General features: G+C 37.3%; 1 protein-coding gene, 1 long non-coding RNA gene and 1 other non-coding gene across 20 annotated transcripts in view; 1 reads left to right on the plus strand and 2 right to left on the minus strand.

The window, feature by feature from the left end:
- Window positions 1-3,888: 3,888 nt before the first annotated feature.
- Window positions 3,889-10,685, minus strand: LOC123649389. Its single transcript, XR_006739001.1, has 3 exons — window positions 10,665-10,685; window positions 4,150-4,356; window positions 3,889-4,036 (listed from the first exon to the last, which is right to left on the minus strand). It is a non-coding gene; the product is annotated as an uncharacterized LOC123649389 (long non-coding RNA).
- Window positions 10,686-12,193: 1,508 nt separating this feature from the next.
- Window positions 12,194-24,841, plus strand: part of RBM26 (RNA binding motif protein 26) — an 85,672-nt gene continuing 73,024 nt past the window's right edge. For all 18 annotated transcript variants that reach the window (XM_045567500.1, XM_045567501.1, XM_045567495.1 and 15 more), the window contains exon 1: window positions 12,194-12,746. In XM_045567500.1, the coding sequence (XP_045423456.1) occupies window positions 12,676-12,746 (71 nt within the window). In that variant the 5' untranslated portion in view covers window positions 12,194-12,675. The remainder of the gene's footprint in view (window positions 12,747-24,841) is intronic.
- LOC123649565 lies at window positions 23,002-23,073 on the minus strand. Its single transcript, XR_006739065.1, has one exon. It is a non-coding gene; the product is annotated as a small nucleolar RNA SNORD56 (small nucleolar RNA).

Raw genomic sequence — 24,841 nt, forward strand, 5'->3', positions numbered from 1 at the left:
TATGAGTTACTTTAATTTCATTCAAAAAAAAAAAGAATCTTTTTATATACATAAATCCACTGTGAATATTGGCTGAACGAATGATGGAGTGAAAATTAAGGCTGTGTCATAATAAACACATATGTTGATAGAGACCATGATCCTCAGTTTATGTTTGCTGGGCTTTCTATGAGTTAGTGTTCACTATATAACTAGCCACCAAAAGCTTAAAAACTTTATTAAATTTCTCACCAGTGTGTGAGTTGCTAGGGAGCTCTTTTGGATTGGCTGGGCAAGTTGGGTGGCTTAGGATGGTCTCACTCACAAGCCTGGTGGTTGGCATGCTGGATCTATCTGGGACTTCATCACATGGCAGCCTCAGTGTTCAAGCACTTTGCAAGTTGTTTCTTGCATCACATTTATTTTCATCTCATCATATTTTCTTTAATCTAATCAGCCAAAGCAAATCACTTGGCCAAATCCAGAATCAGTGTGTGAGGAAACTACTCAAGGGCCTAAGTATGGGAAATGTGAACAAATTGGGTGCATATTACTGCAGAAATTTACCAAGTGCTTGGAAATATGATTAAGGATTGCCTTTGGACTCCTCTACCTTTTTAGCTCCTCAAAATATAAAACAAAGAAAAATCTTGTAATTCTTTTTTAAACCAGTTCATTTTATTTTTTCCTCTTTCTTTGGGAGAAGGAAAAATATCAAAAAAGTTTATTTTTTTAAAAAACAATCTCTCTTATGGAGTAATGTTTCAATTCATTGCACCTTGAGTAACAGGCAAGTGTCAATTAACATTATAAGCATGATAATTACAATGCAGAAGAAAAAAGTGATAAATATCTATTTAAAAACACTTATTATTATTTATTATATGTTAGATTTGGGAATAAAAGTGAATAGAAAAAAGCTTTTGCCTTCATGGAATCTAATCTTTTAACAATACTGTGTGATATAACAGGGATAAACACTCTGCACATTCGTTCCAGTCAGGGAAAACTTCCTGGAGACAGTGATTTTTCAAGATAAGTCCTGAAGGGTGATTAGGACTTAGGTGAAGGACAGGGTTGGACATGTTAAATGTTCTAAACAGAAGGAGCTCCTTGTGCAAAGAATATAATGAAGGACAGCATGATTGGTTTGTTTGTAGAAATAGATTAAGGAATTTACAGGCCCTATGCACCAAAATATCATAGTGCTGTCCCATTTGAAATTCAAAATAAAAATAATGCTTAACTATGAAATACATGTAGAATCGTCATTCTATTTCTTCTCATCATGTTCTCATTATTTTAAAAAAATGCTAAATATTCTAAAAAATACATTCATGCTCCTGTTTTGATGGTCATACTACCAGTGTTTGTCTACTGCATAATGCAGTACTATTTGGGGAACTGAAAACACATTGGTTTGGCACCATTGTAGAGTGTGAAACGTGGACAGTGAGAAATGATGATGAAGAGCCAGACAGGGCCGGGCGCGGTGGCTCACGCCTGTAATCCTAGCACTCTGGGAGGCCGAGGCGGGTGGATCGCTCGAGGTCAGGAGTTCGAGACCAGCCTGAGCAAGAGTGAGACCCCGTCTCTACTAAAAATAGAAAGAAATTATCTGGACAACTGAAAATATATATAGAAAAAATTAGCCGGGCATGGTGGCACATGCCTGTAGTCCCAGCTACTCGGGAGGCTGAGGCAGTAGGATCACTTAAGCCCAGGAGTTTGAGGTTGCTGTGAACTAGGCTGACGCCACGGCACTCACTCTAGCCCGGGCAACAGAGCGAGACTCTGTCTCCAAAAAAAAAAAAAAAAGAGCTAGACAGGTTATCAATTAATGAAAGATCTAGGAAAGCCTCTGGTTAAGGATGTGGTGTTTGTTGATTACTGACATGAGTTCAATATTTGTTATTTACTCACTGTACATGCTTGGGCAACTAAAAGCCTTAATTTGCTGAGCTGTAAAATGGGAATGTTAAATTGTGGGGATTAACATAATAAATGTAAAGCACTTAACATAGTGCTTAATACCATAAAATACACTTAATTTCAATTAGGTATTATTAATAAATTTGTACCTCACTCTGGGAAGTGGGGAGCCAATGAAGGGTTTCAAGTAGGTAGTGACATGATCAAAGTGGACTTTAATGGATTCCTTTGGCAGCAAGTGTATAATCTGGGTTGAATGACGTGTAGATTGTAGATGTGCTTAGGAGGAAGATTCAATAGATATTAATGATTGATTGGATAGTGGTCAAAGGAAAAGGATAATACCTATATTTTTGACTTGAGCAACTGGATGATGGTGGCTTTCTATGAGTTAAGTACCATAAAAAAAGGAACGAAGTTGGTTAGGAAGACAATGAGCTCCATTTTGGACAGATTGACTTGAGATGCCTGGAAGATATCAAAGTGAAGACATTTGGGAATTATCAGAAAATACATAGTAGTTGAAATTATAGGAATATAGGTGTTGAATGTGTTACTTAAAAAAAAAAGAAATTATAGGAATAGATAAGGTGGCTCAGGGATAATGTTTACACTGAGAAAGGGACCAAAAATGAAATTTCAAAGCACATCAATATTAATGGATACGAAATATGGTTAAAGTTCAAGAATAAAATGTTGGAGTTTCCAGAGAAATTAGAGGTAAAAAAACTGAGGAGTGTGTGACACAATAAAAATTGTTGAAACAAAGTGTTTCAAGAAAAAAAGATATGAACAGTGTTGTTAAATGTTACCGGTGGTCAACATAGGTATGTGGACATTGGATTTAGTTAATGTCAGTGAAAAGCAGGTCACTGATAACCTTGGCAAGAAGTGTTCTGGGAAAATGATGCAGACAAAATCTAGTTTGCATTGAATTGGAGTGGTGGGAGGAGAGGAAACAGAGACAGAGAGTACAACTCCTGCTTGCCTGTAAAGAGAAGAGAAAAGAGTGGTAGCTGAAAGCAGATCTGCAGTTGATAGAGAGCTGAAGAGTTTTCTGTTTTTTTGTTTTTAAGATAGACACACAACTTCTATCATTTTGAAAAGATCAAGATCATCAACACTCTAGTCCAAACTTCCAACATCTCATGTGGACCATTACAATACTCTCCTGTCTTTCCTTCTTCCGCCACTTCCCATTGTGTCTCTCCCTGCCATCCCCCTCGTACATTCACCGTACAAGTCTAATTATGGCCTTACCTTACTCACGTAAACCAGTTGTGGCAGGTTCTTCCTTCTTGAACTAGAACGGGTGTACCTCTCAATATCCTCTGGTGAGAGAGATCAGAGAAGCTATGGGGCCTCACACTGCTGGTGAGTGTTCATCTCCATCCAGGAATTCACCTGCTGGTGAATATTCATCCTTACTTAGCAACTCACAAAAGGCAGAGTGTTGGCTGGACCCATGCAGGTATTCTTCCCTCCATGAGTCCTACCATTGAACTTCCCAAACTGAACAAATGCCAGTGGTCTTTTCAGCAGCACTTTTATAGAAGGGTTCCAAAACATACCAAAGCAGTACAGAGTAGGAGGACTAGGAGTTATGCTATTAATTAACTGAGCTCTTTATTATATGTCATATCAGGAGAAGAAAAAGTCCTTACATTTTAGAAAAGCACTGTCAATAAAAACATAATGTGAGCCACATATATAATTTTAAGTTTTCTAGTGGCCACACTTTGAAAAGTTAAAAAAAAAAACACACAAAATTAAAAAGACAAAATTGATTTTATTAATATACTTTAGCCCAATGTGCAATTAATATAAAAACTATTGAGATATTTTACTTTTTTGTTATTAACTAAGTCTTTGAAATTTGATGCATATTTTACATTTACTGTACACCGCAATTTAAACTAGCCACATTGTAAGTGCTCAATACTACACATTACTAGTGGCTATTATGGTATTGGACAGTGTGGTTTTTTAAAAAAATTTCAGTGGAATGTTTATTATTCATTTATTATGAAAAGATCTTGGGAGGGATGCTGCTTCCACAGCCAGGAAGTGGTCCAGCTGATGCTGTGTAATGGACTCAACTCTTCCCTCTATCTGATGCATGGTTCTGGGAAGGAAAGATCAAATCCAGTGTGAGTGTTGGTGGTTACGTGAATGCAGGTTTTGAGCTCATCTATAAACTCTGGCTCACACTGCATGGTAGATTACAACATAACTCACTTATATTTGCTGCTCCTCCCTATTTTTAATCCAGCTTGGTCACATGACTTCCTCTGGACAATGAAATGTGGAGAGAGTAGTGACGTGTTCCATTTCTGAGCAGAAAACTGTAGGAGCCAGTACATGGTTTGCTATGATCTTCTCTCTTGTCTCTGCCATTATGACTAACAGTGTCCCAAATAGACAGAAGTTCCATCAGCCTGGGACCTGGAGGGAAGACATGTGGAGCAAAGATGCAGCTAACCTGTACTGAACATACACTGTGTGAGTGTAAAGAACCCTTGTTGTCCATTACTACAGCCAAACCCAGCTTTTTCCTGACTTATGCTCCACTGCTTCTGGGTGATACAGAGTTTTTTGTTTTTGTTGTCTGGAGGATGGAACAGTGTAGCTTTAAAACTTTAGAGTGTGTCTCCTGAGAGCATTTAATAGTGCTTGATGTCTGTTATTCCAATGTTATTGGTTATTTTTCTGGCTCAGGTTCTGACCCCCAATAAAAAGGGTCTTGAATTTCAAAAGCCCTAATTAAGGTTCCACATCATTACCTTTGTAACAGACAGTTTTGTCCTTAGGCTATTAAGGAACCAAGAACAACATGCAGAGGTGAATCTTCTTCAAAAGATCCCTTCCCACACTTCAATTAGAAAATAAGAGAGGGAAGAGGAGGATAGGGTACATGCAGTTTCTTTCCCCCCCTGATTTTTGACTTACAGGGCAGAGATAGCTCTATAATAAATATCTGTTGAATAAAAGGGAATGAAATGAAATGACAGAGTATCTACAGGTCTCTAGAGAACATATGCATATGAGCATATATATATATATCTACTTCTCATGGAATCCCAAGGTGGAAGTTTGTGAATCTACTTTCTCTTGGGATGGTTTTCTTCAAGTATTTATCCTTACAATTGCTAATGGAATGCCATATGTAGTATGACAGATGAGTGAACCTCAGGACTCTTGACTCTCAGTCTGAGTGGTCAAACTCCCACCCAGATTATGGATTTTATTCTCCAGTGTTCATTCATTCAAGAAATATATATTGAGAAATTACTGCGTGCTATAAACTCCTCCAGGCACTGGAGATACAGTTGTAAACAAGACAGCAAAAGTCTCTGCTCTCATGGAACTTACATTTTTCCAGTCTGTTAGCCCTTCCCAGAGATCTTTTTGTTTTCTGGGTCTTCCTGCCTTAATAGATTTATGAAAATGTTTTTTTATTATGAAAAATTTCAAACATACAAAAACTGAAAGAAGTACAATCTTCCCTTTTCATCTAATTTTAACCATAATCAACTCATGGCCAATCTTGTTTCATTGATATTATACTCTCTCCCCTTACCCCATTTCAAATTATTTTGACAGCATAGTCATCATATCATTTCACTGATAGATGGTTTTTTAATAATATTACATATTTTTTTTCTTCTGGATGCTGAGATTTACACTTCTCTGTCATTGTTTGTGGCAGTTTGTTTAGGAGACTTTGTAAGTGGGCATGTGTGTGTATATGAATATGCAATATACGTATAATACATATATACCCTTTTAATGTTATGATTATTACCCATCATAACCATATCCATAAACAATAGTTTCACAGCACCTCTGAACTAGAGATGGAGTCATTATAATTAACCATGGGTATAAACAGAGTGCCCACAGAAGAGGTGGTGATTGTCCCTCAAACCATTTTATACCAGAAGTGCTCTGGTCCTGTTGAGGGGGTATGATATTAATAGTATGTCTTACAATTCCAGTTTACAACATCAGTAATTGCTAAAGTGTTTCCTCTTGAATTACCAAAGGACATACCTCATTACAGCAAGTATCATTTTTATTTGGAAGTAATCAGTGTTTAGTCTCAGATAAGAAAACTATATTCCCTTTATTAACATGGTCTTAATCTTACTTCTAGGGTAATGAAAACCCTGGCATTGTTATGTTAAAGGACAATTTGCATCCTTTCTGTTTTTATTTAAAAATTGTCAAATTTAATTAAGTTCTCTCTTAAAAGAAGTATGCATGGATGTGTTCATATTTTTAATTCATCCTGCCACACTGAAAACCTTTCAATGGCTTCCCATTATATTTCAAATAAAATCCAGTCCAAAAATCTTAACAAAAATTTTTTTACCTCTAACTTGACCTACAGCCACGCCCTCCCACCTCCAACCTGAGAGTGCCCACCTCTCTGGCCTTTAAGATCTTGTCTCTTCTTTACCTCAGGAACATCTCACAACCTGTTATGTGTGCTGGAATGTTCTTGTCTCTACTCTGCTTCACATGGCTAACTTCTGCTCATTATTCTTTTTTCTTAACCATTTAGATATATTCTTAGAGAAGCCATGCTTGAGCCTTTACAATCTAAATTGCTATAATGGTTAATATTTCCCTCTTTTATAATACCTATCATAATTTCATTTTCTTTCATACTACTTGTCATAATAATAATTTTTCCTTATATGATTATTTATTAAATGTCCCCTTTCCCACTAGGCCATAAGGTCCATAGGGCAGATGCCATGCCTTTTTTGTCCACTACTGTGTTCTCAACAAGGAGGAGTACATCTGAAACACAGCAAGCAGACCTCCAGTAAACACCTGTTGAACAAATGAATTAGAAAAACTCAGCAGAGTACAAGATTTAAAAATAGCAAGTAAAGGAAGTAACTGATGTAACAAGGTATCCAAGAAGGCCAGAGGGGATAAAATTCAAAACATTAGATGGAAGATAAAAAGTATGCATGTGTAAAAAGTAAAAAGATAGGTGCTAAATCAATGATGGCCATAGAAAGTCAAAGGCTTGTTAGAACAGATGTCTTTAGAGAAATCATATTTAATTGAGGGGGCCATGGATGGTTTCAAAGAAGCAGTTGGGACAGAAGGGATGGTTAGATTTTATTATTAACTATGAGCTTCTAAAAATTTATAAAAATAGAAGGAATTGGATTAAATTAAATTTGTGTTTTAGGTTGGGTTCTCTGGGGAGCAGACATTGAGATGGAGTTAGAAGTAAAAAAGGTTACTGGAGAGTAGCACCTGTGAAAAGGAAAGGAAGGAAGTAGGATCTGGTGGGGGAGCCATTAGATTATCATGCAGGTCCGACAATGCTTCTGCCATCCCAACATCAAGCAGGTCTTTATATAATACCATGCCTTGCTCAGCCTTTGGCTGAGGATCTATATGGGGGAGAAGGGTTACCCTGAGAATAGTGTAACTTCAGCTTGAAAGCTGAGGTGAATCTAGAAAGAGTTAACAACTGGAGGCTGTCAGCTGACTATATGCCTTGTAGATGGGCAATAAGTCCTTTACTGAAGGGAGGTCTGTGACTGCCGTAGGATGTCAATTCAATCCAAATGAAACTACAACATCAATGAAGAATATTTCTGACAAGTTAAACAATGTTGATCAAAGTATTTGGAAGACCAAAGGTTCACATTTAGCCAAGTTAATCTGAAAAAAAAAGAGCAAAGAGGATGGATTTGCCCTATTGTGCATTAAGATATTCTATAATACAATGGTAAATAAAAACAACATGGTACTGGTGTAGTCATAGACAAATTGACCAATTGAAAAAGAGGTCAGAACCAGAACAATGTATAAATGGAAACACAAAGATAGACAAGTGGTATCAAAAACCAATGGGAAGGGATAAACTGAGTAGAATTATAGAAAAAAATAGGCTAGATCTTCACCTTACATCATATACACCATATACAGGGATGTATTCCAGATAGAATAAAGACCTAACTGTGATTTTTATGGAGAGAGTAATGAACTGTAAAAGAAACAGAATATAGAATACTTTTGTGATCTTGAAATACAGACTGAGTTTTTAAACAAGACCCCAAAAGCACTAGTAAAAGTAATAATATTGCATCCACCAGCTAGGAGAGAGACCTGGAAGAATCTGAGGAGGAGTTAAGCACAATTTAGAGAACACTCCTGGGATCAGGGTTGCTAAAAGATGGAGGCAACTAATGGTAACAAACCATAAAGAGATATAGGTCTGTTAAAAGACATATTATGGCCGGACGTGGTGGCTCATGCCTGTAATCCTAGCACTCTGGGAGGCCAAGGCGGGAGGATCGCTCAAGATCAGGAGTTCGAGACCAGCCTGAGCAAGAGCGAGACTCCGTCTCTACTAAAAATACAAAGAAATGATCTGGACAGCTAAAAATATATATAGAAAAAAAATTAGTTGGGCATGGTGGCGCATACCTGTATTCCCAGCTACTAGGGAGGCTGAGGCAGGAGGATTGCTTGAGCCCAGGAGTTTAAGGTTGCTGTGAGCTAGGCTGACGCCACGGCACTCTAGCCTGGGCAAAAGAGCGAGACTCTGTCTCAAAGAAAAAAAAAAAAGAAGACATATTATTATATTGCCTATCCAAAATATTTTCTCATTCCTATTTAAAATGAAGCACATATCCTTCAATAAACATTTTTGAGTTCCAGAGACTGTGCTAAGTACAGGAACTAGAAAGAGGAATAAGCCTGAGGCCCAGTCCTTAAAGAGCTCATAATCAGGGTTGAACAAAAGATTTGAAAGATCAGAGAACTAAATAAAATGTTTTAACTCCTACTCTACAGGTAGGAAGAGATATGAGAAAACTGGAGTGGAGTGCAGAAGTGGAGTAAATAAATATTTTAACTGCTATTCTACAGGTAGGGACCTATAACTTAGGGTATCATTGAGGAACTGGCATTTGATCAATGAGGAAAGCCATTCCGGAAAAAGAAACAGCATTAACAAAGTCACAGGGCCTTGAAAGAACAGGGTGTGTTGGAAAATATTAAGTAGATAACCTAATACTGGACATTCCAAAATGTTCATGTTACTGAATAAAGAAAGTAGTCTATGGCATTTATTTTAGTCTTCTCTTACTAGCACTGATGATCACATTAACTATCTGTCACCTTTGAAGGCAGGGCCAAACAAGATTAAGCAACGAAGTGATGAGGAATAAATGTTGATGGTTAAGGAAGAGAAGCATGCTAGGAAGCAACAATGACTAACTCCAGAATAACACCGTACCACAGATTTAGTGGAGAAAGAGATTGCCATCAGCTACAGTGCTCAGGAAAGATTTCACCTAAGTGGTAGGGTTTCATTTGGTCATTCAAAAATATAGTTGATCTTTATTATTTGCAGATTCTCTATTTGTGAGTTTGCCTGCTCACTAAAATTCATTTGTAACCCTAAAATCAACACTTGCAGTGCTTTCGTAGTCATTTGTATACATAAACAAAGAGGCAAAAAATTTGAGTCACCTACCTGATGCACATGCTCCCAGCTGAGGTTGAACAAAGGGATGCTCTGCCTTCTTGTTTCAGCTCTCACTCTGAAACAAGTATCCTTTTCATGCTCTATTTAGTAACACATTGCTTACATTTTTGAACTTTTTGTTGCTGATTTCAATATTTAAAATGGCCCCCCAGTGTAGTACTGAAGTACTGTCTAGGTCCCTAAGTACAAGAAGGCTCCTCTTTCTTCCTCTGTATTTTACAGAGAAAATACATGCATTATATATGCTTTATTCAGGCATGAGTTATGGTGTCATTGGCCATGAGTTCAATGTTAATGAATCAACAGTATATATTTAATAAGGTGCCTTTAAAACAGAAACACACATAAAACAAGATGATTTATTATTGGCTCATAAACATGTTGTGACTAGAGGCTTGCAGAAACCTAATCCTGTGTTTCCCCTAGAAGCAATGGTTCCACTTTCACTAATTCCGCATTTGTGATTGTTTTATAGAACATAGCTACTGTGAATAAGGAGAATTGACTGTATATGTCAGGGGCTGTTCTTGAAGCAGGGGATTCAAAGCTATAGTCTACTAAGGAACAGATAATCAGGTAATTGCAAAAACAAAACAACGCGTGCTATAACAGAAGAAAGGACAGGCTGATGTGAGAAAATCTTAGAGGGACTCTTGCTTTAGAGCAGGGAGACCAGGAATAGATTTTCAAAGGTGATGCTGTATGCACTAAATTTTAATGGATAAGTAGGAATCCATCAAATGAAAGGGAGGGGAAACACATTTGCAATGGCTGTTTAGTGAGAGAACACACTTCTTTCAAGTAACTGAAAATAGCTCAGGACGGCTGCAGCAAAGACTGAAAGAAGTTTCTAGGCAAATAGGAAGGTATCTAATTTACAAAAGGCCTTTTATAGGATGTTAAAGAATCTGTTTTTTATCCTCAAGATAATGTGGAAGTCAAAGATTTTAAGCAAGAAACTGACATGAGTACATCCAAGTTTTAGAATTATTGCTATTAAAGACAATTACAATGAATGCAATGGAAGATGAACTGATTATGGGGGGCACTGTAAAAAGGCAGAGATTAAAAGGCTGTTGCTATTAGTTGGGAAGAGTAAGAGAAGACTTTAAACATGATAGCAGCAGTAGCGAGGTTTGAGCAGTCAGAGAAAGAAGTGGAGGCATTCTCTGTGGGCAATGTGAACGAATGTTTGGAGAAAGGGAGGGTAAGCAAATCAGTTTACCTGGAGTAAGTAGCATTTGACAGAGACTCTGGAAGGCTGAAATGGAGAGCCAGAGTAATGGAACAGTTGGTTACGAGGTTGAAAATATTGGCGAAGTCTGCCTGTTGCAAGGCAACAAATAGGCTAAACAATTGTAATTTTAACTTCCAGCAATGTTACATTGATAAATAATTTTTATTGTAAAATATATATAACATAAAATTTACCATCTTAATCATTTTTAAACATATGGTTCAGTGGCATTAAGTACATTCATATTGTTGTGCAACCCTCACCACCCATCTCCAGAACTTTCATCCTCCCAAACTGAAACTCTATACTTACTGAAAAATAACTCCTCATTTCCCATTATCCCTAGCCTTCCCTCCACCTCTGCTCCCGGCAACCACCATTCTACTTTCTGTCTCTAGGAATTTAGTTATTCTATGAATAGATATCTCATATAAGTGAAATCATAATATTTGTCCTTTTGAGTCTAGCTTATTTCACTGAGCTAAATCACTTTAATCAACACCCTGGTTATTTAGTAGCTGGATTCTAATTTGCATCCTACTGTATAAGCTGTATTTTTAAAACAAATGTCTAGCTTTGTACTTAATAATCTTTCCACTTAATGCTTAAGGACACTTCACTCTAGCAAATTATAAACTCAGAATTCATAAGGACAATTTAGTCTCTCACTGTGTCTCCCATAAAGAGCTTTTATTAGTCTACTTACTGTAAGTGTCTTTAGATTGTGAATTATTTTCATTCCTCTATTGTTCATGGACCCTAAGACCCTTTGCAAAATTCCACCTGGTACCTAAATAGAACTCAGGCAGGAATCAAACTTATTTCATCACCCAGGAGGAAGGAATTTATTTATTGGGATGCTCTCTTCTTTGATACTATGTAATCTCCCTGAGATAGGGCTGAATCTGCTCTAAATAAGAAGAATTTTAAAAACAACAAAACTTTTCTTATCTTTACCTGGGAAAAAGTTCCAAAGTTTCATGTGATTGGAAACTACTTGAGAGATGTCAAGTTTACCTTACCCTTCTCTTGAGGAATTCCTAAATCAGTAGGGCTCTGCTCAACGAGTTGAGTAATTTTGGACAAGACACTAATTCTCTGGAGGTCTCCGTAAGTTAGATTAGACCACATCACAGCACACACTGAATGTGATATTGGGGGGGCACTGAGGTAAACTGAGGCGGCAGCACAGCGCAGGACACCTCGAGCCCACCGGCAGCCCTGAGTCCCGCACACCAGTGTGGACGCTCTCAACGAGCTATCTGGCCCGCAGGTTCGTTCCAGCTGACACGCCACGGCTTCTTACCCGGGAGGAGTTGGGGCTACTGCTGTTTCTCAAGCCTTTCCCTCCTCGTAGAAAAGAAAGTATTCATTCACGAAGAGGACCAAAGCGGAAAAAGGCGCTAGGGCCGCAAGCCGCGTTAATGCGCAAATACCTAACTACCGCACTTAGCCGCCGCGCTCTCCGTCGATCTTACGTCTCTTCCCAGCAGGCTCAGGGAGTCACCGCGAGACTTCATCAATTCTCGCGAGATTTATCGGCAGCCATCTTCTTGGGGGTGCTGGGAGCCGGGAAGACCCCCTGAATCGTTCCCATTGAGCTGCCCTTCTTCTTCGCTTTCTTTACTTTTGCGTCTTCTGCGTTGCCAACAAGCACCTAGTTCCGAGGCGGAGGGAAGGCCTGGGTCTGAGCGCGTGTCGCGCTTCCGGTCCGGGTAGATTTGCCGGGGAAGAGAAAAGGGGGAGGGCACGGGCAGACCGTTGCTGCCGTAGCCCGGGCCGGGGGCCAGGGAGGGGGAGCTCCTGGCGCCCCGTGGACTCGCGGCCTGCGGCGGTCCCGGCCGAGCTGGTCGCCGACCCAGGCTCGCGGGAACCTGCCACCGGCGCCTCCCACCGCGGCCCACGCGGGCGGCGCGCGGAGGAGGGGGCGGGAGCAGCGGCGGCTGTAGCGGCCACGACCTGGGCGGGCGGAGTGTGACGGGCCTCGGGGCCGCCGTGGATGGTTTCTAAAATGATCATTGAAAACTTCGAGGCACTCAAGTCCTGGCTCAGCAAGACTCTCGAGCCCATGTGAGTATTCGGGGGACATCGCGTTGCAGGGGTGGCAGTGGGAGATAGGCGGACCCACAGATCTGTGCAGTTTCCCCGAGTGCCTGCAGTGGAGGCCGAAATGGTGAACGGAGGTCCCGGGGCTCTGTATTTTCTCTCCGTTCACCCTCGCTTCCAGGTTGAGGATACCTCTGAGAGCCTGAGCCGAGCTTTATTTTGTCGCTGAGCTGGTCTTCGAACCCGTGCCTCCTGCTCTTGTTTTCCCGTTATATGTAGACCAACCCTGACCTCCCTGCACACACCTATATTTTCTGAAGGCCTCAAAACAGATTTCTTTTCTTTTAATGAATCCGAGAAGACCCTCCTGCCCAAAGACTCTTTTACCTTGTTTTTTAAAATGAAGTGAACAGCATTAATTAGGGATTAGGGAAGTTCTACTTTAAATCACTCATGTTTCACCTAAATACAATCCTTGAAAGAAAGGCCACGTCTCCCATGTGCTATCTGGCTCATCTGCACCTGTCTTAACTGATTGAAGATGTAACAGGTGCTGCTGAGATGCCCAGTAAAATTCCCTTTTCCCGCCTACACGTTCGTTCAGTCTTCATCCATATGGAATATTTAGCAGTTTTAGAGTGGGATGCTATAGATGGACGGGGGTGGAGGGTGGTTAGAGTGCTGAAATATCTTAGATTGGGAAATTTAAGGATTTATTTACCAATACCAAATATAGAATGGACCAAGTGCTTTATCAGAATGAGTTCTTTAAACTTAAAATGCAGTGGGAAAAATTCACTTATTTAATAACTTATAAAGCACCTACTGTGTACTGTGGGAGGCTTTGAGCTAGAGCTTTTAAATTTTAAAGTCGACAAGACATAAGGATCAAGACAATAAGATCTTTTCAGTTATTAATAGAGTTATGGCCATTGTAATAATAATCATGTAAAAGAGTGATTAGAGTTTGGGCTACTTCAAGTCAGATAGTCAAGGAAGGCCTGTCACAGTAGGTGACATTTGATTAACACCAAAGGAGGAGAAGGAACTATCTATGTTAAAGTTAGGGAAAAGAATGTTCTTTATAGAAGGAAGAGCAAGTGCAAAGGCCCTGGAGGAGACATGATCATGGTGTGTTCTAGGAAGAGAAAGAAGGTCATTGTGGCTACAAGGAGCTTTGTGATGGGGGAGGGAATGGAAAAACATGAAGTTGGACAAGTAGATAGAAGCCAAATTTTGTATGGGAAGACAGTAGATGATTTAAAGCAGACAAGGACAGATCTGATTTTGTTGTAACTCTACCTGTTTTGTGGAGACTAAGAGGGCAAGAATGGATGCAAGGAGACAGACTATTCTGAAAGGGATTGTAGGCAGAGATTTAAGTAGTTTGCGGTAATAGTGCAGACAGAAAGAACCAAATATGTTTCATAAGTGGATCTCATAGAACTTGCTGATGAATTGAATATGGGAGATGAAGGAAAGGGAAGCAACTTGATGGTTTATGGTAGAGAGTCTGGGACAGAACAGGTGTAGTGGAGAAGGGAAAGGTGATTGGTTTTGATCATTAAGTATGGAGTTTGTTGTGCCATCTGAGATGTCAGATAGGTAGTTGGTTATATGAGTCTAGAACTCAGGCCTGGATGAGAAAAATTTGGAGTCATGGAAATAGTATTTAAAGCTTTGGAATCATAGAAGATATTCTAGGAAGAATGTGTAGATAGGAAAGAGAAGAAGGCCTAGGACAGAGGTAGGAGGAAAACTGGGCTATGTGTCATTAAAGTGAGAAAGAAATGTATAACAAAAGAGAGAAGTTGGCTAACTTTATGGGATGCTGCAGAATGGATGGAAAAAAGGCTGATAAATAGCCCTTAGATTTGGCAAGGTGGAGGTCATTGGTAACCTTACCAAAATAGTTTCACTGGGGTGGAATGGTGCTAATGGAAGCCCTGTTGCGGTGTATTTGGAGAGTGGGCAGCATAGTACGGGTGTTGAGAGGGAGAACTCCTAGAGCAGAATGGCTAGCTTTCAATTCTGCTTCTGTCTCTTACCAGCTGTATAAGTTACTTAACTCGGTGCTTCCATTTTCTTAATGGTAAAATGGGGAAAATAATGAATATATATTAAGCAAGTCTTTAAACGCTGCCTGGTGTGTGATTAGCATTCAAAATAAATATTAGGTGAACAGAAAACTTTTAAAAAATGTTTTGGGTTGAAATAGCTTTTCTTTTTTTAAGCAGTTTCACATCAAATTTACTGCCTTTTTTTTCTCCACTAACCTAAAGAGAAAAGACTGTATAGCTATTCAGAGTATATGCTTATGAAAATTTTTTTAGTTTTAATAAGACACATTACACATATCATAGAACCTTCTCACATCGTTGTAGCACTGCAGTCATTACTGTTGTAATAAATGAGGCACTGCTAGTAGAGCCTAGACAGAGGTAGGAATTGTGATTGGTCCTTTTCTAATGTACATAGCTGTGGTAAAATTGAGCTCTTATCCAGTTCCTGTCCCTTTAATTGCTTTTCAGGTGGATTCTTTTAGATGATTATTATAAAAGCTGATCCTAATTACTTAAGACCAGTGATTTCTAACCTCGGTTTTGTGAAACTAAAGATCTGTTATCTAAAGGGATTTTTGTTTTACTTTAGCATTGTAATTGAGAGGAACATATCAAGGACCAAGGGTAAGATTTAACTTGAAGCTTCTATAGAACTTTTTAGCTATTTGTGCTAGTAAAATACCCCCCAGGTTTGAAGTTACCATGCATTTTGAATGTATTTATTTAACAAACTTATTGGGTACTTAATCTACTCTGTGCTGACCAATGTGCTAGGTATTAGGGAAATAGTGGGAAACATGACATGAAATGACTATCTTCATTTTGTTTACCATTTAGCAGGGAAGACAGATGTTGAACAGGTCATTATAAGACTAATGAGTGTTGTGAAGAAGTCCAGAATGCTGTCAAAATATATGTCTGGGAAGGTCAGGAAAGGCTTCCCCAGTGAAGTAACATTTATCTCAGCTTGGAAGGACGAAGAGCAGTTTGCTGGGGCAAAAGGATGGTAATGGAGACCTGTGAAAGCATTCTACTTGATTATAAGTTCTGTAGGTGTATCAGAGTTCCGAGTTTCCTTTTTCATAAATTATTGACAATGTAGGTATTAAAATTGCTATCTTGAAGGACTTAGGACTGATGTTTTGTTATCACAAACATTTGCTTAGTCATACTTGCTGCCAATAATAATAAATTAGATGTTGGTCTTCAAACATTCATTTCTTTTTGATAATGTGAAGTCCTGGAAAAAATTTAAGCCCTTTTGTTGTTGCAGGTCAACTTTTTTTAAACGAAGTTTTCTCCTGTATTTTAAAACTTTTTTATGAGTTTACATATCACTTAATGTGGTAATTTAATAAAGTCATGAACTTTTTTAATCTGAAGAGATACCTCAAAATCTAATCAAGCCCTTCAGTTTTTCAGAAAATGAAATTAAGAGACAGCTAGATCTGATAACTTGCCCAGATTTTGTGAGTTTAGTAGTAAAGAACAGAATGCCTGGTTTTGTGCTTCTGCTACTATGTAGTACTGTGGAGGTAGTGTTGTGTAGTGAAGAGAAAATAAGCTTTGTGTCCCCCATAGATCAGTGTTCAGATCTTGGTTCTGTCATCTGTTAGGTGAGTGATCTAGGCAAATGAACCTCCCCTTTCCTAATTGGTATAATAGGGAGAATTGTACTGTTTCCGTATATAATTGAAAGGGTTAAATGAGATACATATTTAAGAGCCTCACCCTTCTCTCCTTCCTTAGATATTGGTTGATTAAACACAAATAGATTACATTACTAGTAATGTACTATTTTCACCACTACTACTGCTACCACTACTACCTGATACTTGTATGCATTGTTGTTAAGCATTTTGTATTACTGTACTTCTAAGTTTTATGAGGTAAGCATTATTTATCTCCATTTTGCAGGCAGTGACACTGACACACTGAAGCATGAAATTAAGATACTTGCCCACAGTGATTTAAACTCAAGCTTTTTGATTCTTGATCCATGTATTTTCTTGATTTACTACTACACAATGCAGCATCCTAGTATTTTCTTTCCTATTACTGTATATACTTTTTTACTAGTACATTTTCATAGTAGTAGCTACTATTGTTGTAAAGGAACAGAGTTCTAAGGCATCGTGGTTATCTGTGCTTTACACAGTTTAAGAAAGAAACCTCTTTGGAGTTTTTGTAGTATTTTCCCCTTCATGCACACTTGTTTACTACACCTTTCTCACCACATTAAAATTTAATTTTGTTCCTGTCTTATAGGAAGAGTTGTTATTTTGGTTTTGCCAAATAATGATCTTTTTATTCCTGAACTTTTGATTCTCTTTGGCTCCTTTGAGCTTTCCCTTTTCTACCGGTTCCTTTAGGCATAGTGAGTCAGTTTCCCATTTTTTTAAGGAAGAAAAACTCAGCAACAACAAAACAAAAACAAAACAAAAAATGAAATTGTACTTCTAGTCACTTTTGTGCTAGCTTTTCCTTTCACTGGTAAATCTTGAAATAGTAGTCAACCTTTAATTTTTCACTAATTTATCCTCAGCCAGTTACTTCTTAATGCCTTGTGATATGATTTCTCCTGTGCATATTCAACCAGAATTACTTATCTCAATGTTACCAGTGAATTTGTTTGTTAAATGTAAAGGCTTTATGTAAATTTTATATTTTTTGACCTCTGTTTATAACATCAGACGTTGATACTGCTTTTTTAACTTCTTATTTTCCTTGAATCCCTAATACTTTTGTTCCCTTTCTTCTCAAATCAGCCTATCCCCTTATGTTTCTTTTCTTCTAATTGCGTTTTTCGAAGTTGTTACCATGCCTTTTTTTTCCTTCAACCATTTCTACTTCTGATATTTCCTACATTCCTACTATGGTTTGAATGTTTGTCTCTTCCAAAAGTCAAGTAGAAATTTAATTGACATTTTAACAGTTGTAAGAGGTGATTAGGTCATAAGGGCTCTGCCCTTATCAGTGGAATTAATGCTATTATGAAAGGGCAAGTTTGGTCTCCTTTTGCCTCTTTGCCCTACTCCCCTCCAGAGGATGTAGTGTTCAGGGTTCCATCTTGGAATCAGAATTACTAAACCTGCCAGTGCCTTGATATTGGACTTCCCAGCCTCCAGAACTGTGAGCCAACAAATTTCTGGTCATTATAAATTACTTAATATGTGGTATTCTGTTATAGCAGCACAGATGGACTGAGACAATTTTTATGAACGGTTTCTTTTATAATCCATGCCAGTGGTTCTTAAAAACTTTTGGGGTGGGGTATGTTTTGTAGATCCTTTGAAAATCTCATTAAAGACTCCCTTCCCTAGGATGTTGCATATACATACATGTTTGCATTGAATTTCAGAGCTTTTTCAACTTGAACTTGTTAATGGACTCCAAGCTAGAATCTCTACTCTCTACATTTATTTTTCACATAAGTATGTTTAGACTTAACCATTCTTCAAAGTTTTAAGCTCTTATCTCTAATTGTTAGCTGTATGTCTGTCTGGATCTCTCAACAGAACTTTAAACTACATTTCTGGAAATAAATGTTCTGTGGATTTACTTACTTCCATTTCATTTCTCCAAATTATCCAGGCTTGAAATTTTGTTTTTTTGGCTTTTCCTCCTTCTGCTCCTTGTACCCCATTGACTTAATCATTAGGTTCCGATTCATTCTATTAATAATCCTAACTGACTTTGCTTAGCAGGGGGCTTACACTCCTTATTTAAAACATTGCAGTTTGTTTCCTAATAAATCTCTATCTCCAGTTCTTTCTCCTTTCCACTTCTGACATGGATGTCCAACCTTGTTCATACCCCATTGCTTGATCAAAACCTTCAGCATTCCTAGATAAATTGCACGCTTTATAGCTTGGCTTTCAGAATGCTAATGATCTGCTTCAAATTATCTTTCCACTTACATCTTTCTATTTTTACATGAGTCTTGATTTCAGCAAAGCTGAATTTTCATTGTGAGTCACTATCATGTTGTTTTTACTGTCCCTTTTTTCCCAACTTTAAGTAGTAGGTAGTATTCATTAAGTGCTTACTATGTGTTCATCATTGTGCATTCATTGTACATGAGCTAAGTTCATTTATCCCAATTTTAAAGATGAGGAAATTGAGTCTTAGGAACGTTAAATAGTGTACTCCATTCATAGCTAGTGAGTGATGCACAAGGGATCCAACACAAGACATTTTGATTCCAGAACCTTGTTGTGCATTATAATGTATAATGCTTTATCTATATCCTTTATATATGTTGAAAGCAAAGATAAAGTGTGATTCCAGTTCTTCCAGAAAGCTATCTGTGATCTATCCAGCTGGAAGCAGTGACTTCTCCCACCCTGACTCCTCTCCCAGCACTAGTTTGCATCGTTTATGACACTTACCACTTGCACACTTATTTAGTTAATTGTTACTTGTTTTGGCTTTATTGTCTGCTCTCAGGCCCTTGAAAGCAGACTTCAGCTCTTAGGATTTAACTGTCTTCCTGTTCTGTACAGCACCTAGCACAATGCCTTCTGTGTGTTATATACTTGGGTATTAAATGCATTAGTTGAAATTTCTAGTTTATGTACAATAATTTGGGTAACACTATAAAATCCACCCTATTTTACCTTGAAATTTATTTCAGAGAAGCAGGTATGAGCAGTTTCAAAATTAAGTAATCTTTGGGTCTATTTCTGTCTCTTTTTACTTCATAGCACCTTCAGATTAGGTAAATCTTAAGTTCAGGTAATTTAGTGATTTTGGGGGGGGGCTGGTAAGGACATTTAAGAGTATTAATAATTACTCAAAGTATTATTGAATGTTACTATGTTCAAGATTGCTACTTTCATGAGGCTGCACAAAGAGAATTATATATAGTAATTCTAATCTGTTGAATTTTATAGCTGATAGAAGAGTTAATATTCTGTAGTTAATAATTGGCTAAAATATTTTTCATTACTCTCTTCATACGTTAAACTTTTGATGAATTGCCTCTCATTACTACATTTTACTGCTGTAGTCTTATTTGGCCTTTCCCATCTGAGTGCTGGGTAATTAAAATAAATTTAGCATTTTCTATATGTTGTAGTACTTCCTTATCTTTGGTATACAGTGCTTGTCAAAATTATTTTAAATGCTTACAATAAGAGATACAGTATTACCAGCAAAATGGAAAATAAGATATTCTCATGGTAGGTATGTATATATTGAATATCACTAACTCAGGCTTGAGCTAAATGGCGTTTAAGATTTTTTTCTATCTTCCTCCTGCTTTCTTTGTCCCCTCAGAGAAAAGAGAATGGATAAGAGAAATGAGTGGATGGTAAACTATTCCTGCCAGACTTACTACCCTCCCACTACCTTATTTCTGTGAAATAAGTCTTTTTCAGTTTACAAATAGTAATTTTGAAATAGATAAAAGTTTATTTTTAACTTAAGGTTATATTTGGTATCTTTTATATGTGTATGGAATAACAGTTCAAAATTTGTTACTCAGTGATTCTTCTAAGATCTTTTGCCTTCTGAGATATTTTTATATAATATATACAAGCATTTTTTATAGTTTTCTGTATAGAGATTTTACAAATTTTTTTTAATGTTTTTTTTCTTGGCACGTGGTGTTTAATAAGTTGCATTTAAAATTTTTATTTCCCAATTTTTACTGTTTGTGTACAGAAGTATAATTGATATTTTTATATTGATGTTGAATTCTGAAACTTATACTGTGTACTTTTTAGTTCTAGTAGCTATTTTGTAGATTCTATGAAATTTTCTTGCACCGATCTTTTCATCTGTAAATAATGACAGTTTTTCTTTTCTGATTTTTATGCCTTTATGTCTTGTAACCTGGCTAGAAGCCACAGTATGATGTTGAATTGGAGTGGAAAAAGTGGGCATCCCTCGTCTTGTCTCAGTCTAAGAGTAAAGAGATTTAATGTTTCAGTATTATCTGACATTAGCTCTAAGTTTTTAGTAACTGCCTATTACTAGATTGAGAAAGTTCTCTTTTTTTTTAATTTGCTGAGTATTTTTGTCATGAAAGGGTGTTGGATTTGTTCAATTCTTTTTCTGCATTTTTTGAGATAAACATAAGGATTTTTCTCCCTTTTTCTGTTAATATGGTATATTAAATGGATTGATTTTTCAAATGTTAAGCCAACCTTGCATTCCTGAGATAAACACTGCTTGATCATGATGTTTTTTTTAAATACATATTCCTAGCTTTGATTTGCTAATACTAAAACAAGCGGGTAAGTATTCTGTCCTCTTTCTGAAATACTTTATTTAAGATTAGTATTATTACTATTTTTTCTTAAAGTGTTTGGGATTCTTCACCAGTGAAGCCATTTGGGACTAAAGTTGTTGTTGTGGCAAGGATTTTTGATGACAAAATCAATGTCTTTAATAAGTATAGGGCTATGTAGGTATTGTTTCTACTTGTGTCACTTTTTACAGTTAATGATTTTCAAGGATTTTTCTCTAATTTGCCAAATTTATCGACATAAAGTTTGCATTGTAGCCTTATTATTCATATAATGACTATAGGATTTATTGTGATGGCCCCCTTCTTTTAAATCATACCTGTTGTTGGTAATTTTGCTTTTTTATTTTCTTGATCAGTTTTGCTAATACTTGTCAATTTTATTCTTTTCAAAGAATAATTTTTTTTTTCTGTTTTCTATTTCAATGTTTTATTTTTATCATTAACACTTTGGGTTTAATTTACTGTCCTTTTTTCCTTTTTCTTAAGGTGGTACCTAGGTCATTGATTTTACACCTTTATTTAGGCCGTTGTATGATATTATTCCTTTGCCTCTGTCCTCTGTTGTTTCTGGTGAGAAATCTGCTATCATTTGAGTATTTGTTCTCCTTTATGTAATGTGTCTATTTTTCCCCTTTGACTACCTTTAAGATTCAGTTCTTTTTATTTAGTAAGCAGTGTGACTGTGATATGCATGTGTGCACGTGTGTGCACGCACATGTGTCTGTGTTAGTGTGTGTGTGTGTGTGTGTTTTATCCTTTTTGGGTTTGCCACTTTGGATCTGTGTCATTCATCAGTTTTGGAAAGTTCTTGGTCATTATGTTTTCATATTTTTTTCTGCCTTATTTTTCTTTCCTTTTTTTCTGAGCCTTCAGTTACTTGTATGTTAGATTGTTTGATATTATCCTACAGATCTCAGATATGATGCAAAAAATTACATTTGTCCCTTTGCTCTTGGTTTGTATATTTTTTGTTTTCCTATCTTCAAGTTAACTGTTGTTTTTCTGTATGGTTTCCAGTGTGCTACAAAGCATAATTTTTTTTTATTTCTGGTGTCATATTTTGTATTTCTAGGTTTTTCCAGTTGGCTCTCTCTCTCTTTTTTTTTTTTTTAATTTCTGTGTATTAGCTGATGTTCAGTATCTCTTCATGCATGTTGTCCACATTTTCCAATAGATAATTTAGCATTTTTATCATAGTTATTGTAAAGTATCTATTCTGTTATCAGGTCACTATCTGGATATGCTTCCAGTGACCGTTTATTTTCATGTGGATCATATTTTCTTACTATTTTGTGTTCCTTGTTATTTGGTCTTATGCAGGACCTTTTGTGTAAAAGAACTGTAGAGACTGGAGTAAGAAAGGTTTATTTGCAGTGAGGGTCATGCCCTTTCTTATGTTAAGTCAGTAGAGGTGAGGCTGAGTCAATTGCTCTGTAGTTGAACTGGTTATGGGCTTTGTAACAACTTCAGTTTGATTTAGTTCACCATTGGTTTCAAATGTTTTGAGGGCAGGATCAGAATTTTCCCTTTGGTAGGACCTAGAATCAGAACTGGTGAGATTCTGGATGTCTGCCTTTACCTCCAAGCCCCCAGCTTTTGGAACTGTGGATAATCTGTTTGACAGCTCTGCTGCCAGGTTTTTTGAGTTGTTGAAGAGATCTTTGTTCTTTATTTCCACCTCCTGCCTTCATGACTTTTGGAACTGTTTTTCACCATAGTTGCTCCTTCCCTTGTCTTTTGAAAGGTAACCCACCCAATTCTCTGTGAAGGCTTATAATGCCTCAGAGGAGTTTTGCTCAGCCCTCTTGCTCCACTGTCAGACTTTGCTAGCTAAAAGCTAGTAGAGTGTTGGCAATCTGTTCCCTGCTCCCAGAATGACTACAGAGTTTTTGGTTGGTAAGTGTTAATGAGTGGTTGTAGACTCACTTTGTGGCTATGGTCCTTGGGATTTTTTTTTTCTTCACTCAGACCCAAAGTATCAACACTCAGTAGGTGAGCTGCTGTTGACAAAAAAATATTGCCATCATTGTGGTCCTTGGGATTCAAATGTCTTGATAGCCCATATGTGACTGGTAAAAGATGATTGAAAGTTTGGCTGGTTTTTCCTTATCTCCATCTATGGCAGATCTTTCTACTTGAGTTTCTACCAGGGATGAGAGTAACCATGGGTTTCTTTTCTGAAGAGCTTGTCACTTCCTAGGATGTAATTAGTTCACTTAAGTTATGTCTCCTCAGCTTATTTGGCTTTGAAAAATACTGTGGTTTTATAGCATAAGTGGGTTATCTTTTGCTGTTGGGGTGAGAACAGTGGCCTTTTGTGATTTTCCACATTCAACCAGAAGTAGAACTGCTAATGTAGTTTTAACATGTATTTGTCTTATAAGTTAGATTGAGACATTTTTCTTAGGTTTAAGAGCCTTATTTTTTTCTTTTGATTGTTCATACCCTTCATAGTTTTTCTGATACATTGTTGGTTTCTTAAAACACTGAATTGTAGAGGCTTTTCATAAATTGAGAAATTTTGACATGGACTGCAACTTTCTCTTTCCCATACTGACATTTATGTTTTGATTCTGCTTATGGTAAATTATCTAATATAGAAATGTTTTATGTAATTGAATTTGTCTTTTATTTCATGGAGTCAATTTTATGTTGTCAGAAAAACCCTGTTCTGAGACAAAGACATTGACAATAATAATATAGCAATAACTGTCATTAATAGGACTTACTTTTTGCTCGTATAGTAATTGACTTACCACAATCAATTTAAAACTTTAAAGACAGGCATGCTACCAATCATACCGTGACTTACCACAGGAAGTCAGTGAGCCAGAAATTGAAACATCATTGTATGTCTTTCAGAGATACTTTCTAATAGTGTCATCCATGTCCTTTATGATCTTATTTTTAACACTTAAAGAGAGTAAGGTATGCAGTATGGATCTGGTCTTACTGATTTACTTTTATTCACTTGCATACAAAGTTATCCCTATACAATTGACTGCATGTTTTTATAATGATTCGAGATGCAACCTTAGTTATATACTAAATTCTTGTATGTATTTGGGTTTATTCTAGACTTTTTGTATGTTGTATTGATCTATGTCTACCACACTACATTTAATTTTTGGTGATGTGTAATTCCTGATAAGGCTAGTTCCCTGTCATTAATGTTCATTTTCAGAATTTTCCTGGCTGTTTTGCTTGACTGCTCTCCTCCCACAACTTTTTATTGTGAATTTTGAATATATAGAAAAGTTGAGGCCGGGCGCGGTGGCTCACGCCTGTAATCCTAGCTCTGGGAGGCCGAGGCGGGTGGATTGCTCGAGGTCAGGAGTTCGAGACCAGCCTGAGCAAGAGTGAGACCCCGTCTCTACTAAAAACAGAAAGAAATTATCTGGCCAACTAAAAATATATATACAAAAAATTAGCCGGGCATGGTGGCTCATGCCTGTAGTCCCAGCTACTCGGGAGGCTGAGGCAGTAGGATCGCTTAAGCCCAGGAGTCTGAGGTTGCTGTGAGCCAGGCTGATGCCACGACACTCACTCTAGCCCGGGCAACAGAGCGAGACTCTGTCTCAAAAAAAAAAAAAAAAAAAAAAAGAAAAGTTGAAAGAATTTTACAGTGACATACCCATCACTTAGATTCTACCATTGACATTTTAGTGTACTTGTCACTATTCTTTGATTCATTTCAAAGTGAGTTACAGACATCAGTGAACCCCGAAAACATGCACATCATGCTTTCGTTCAGTATTTATTTAGTTTTTTTTATGGTTTTAAATTTTAGGATTTACATA

The sequence above is a fragment of the Lemur catta genome, chromosome 13, assembly GCF_020740605.2.
Source record: "Lemur catta isolate mLemCat1 chromosome 13, mLemCat1.pri, whole genome shotgun sequence".
Lineage (NCBI taxonomy): Eukaryota > Metazoa > Chordata > Mammalia > Primates > Lemuridae > Lemur > Lemur catta.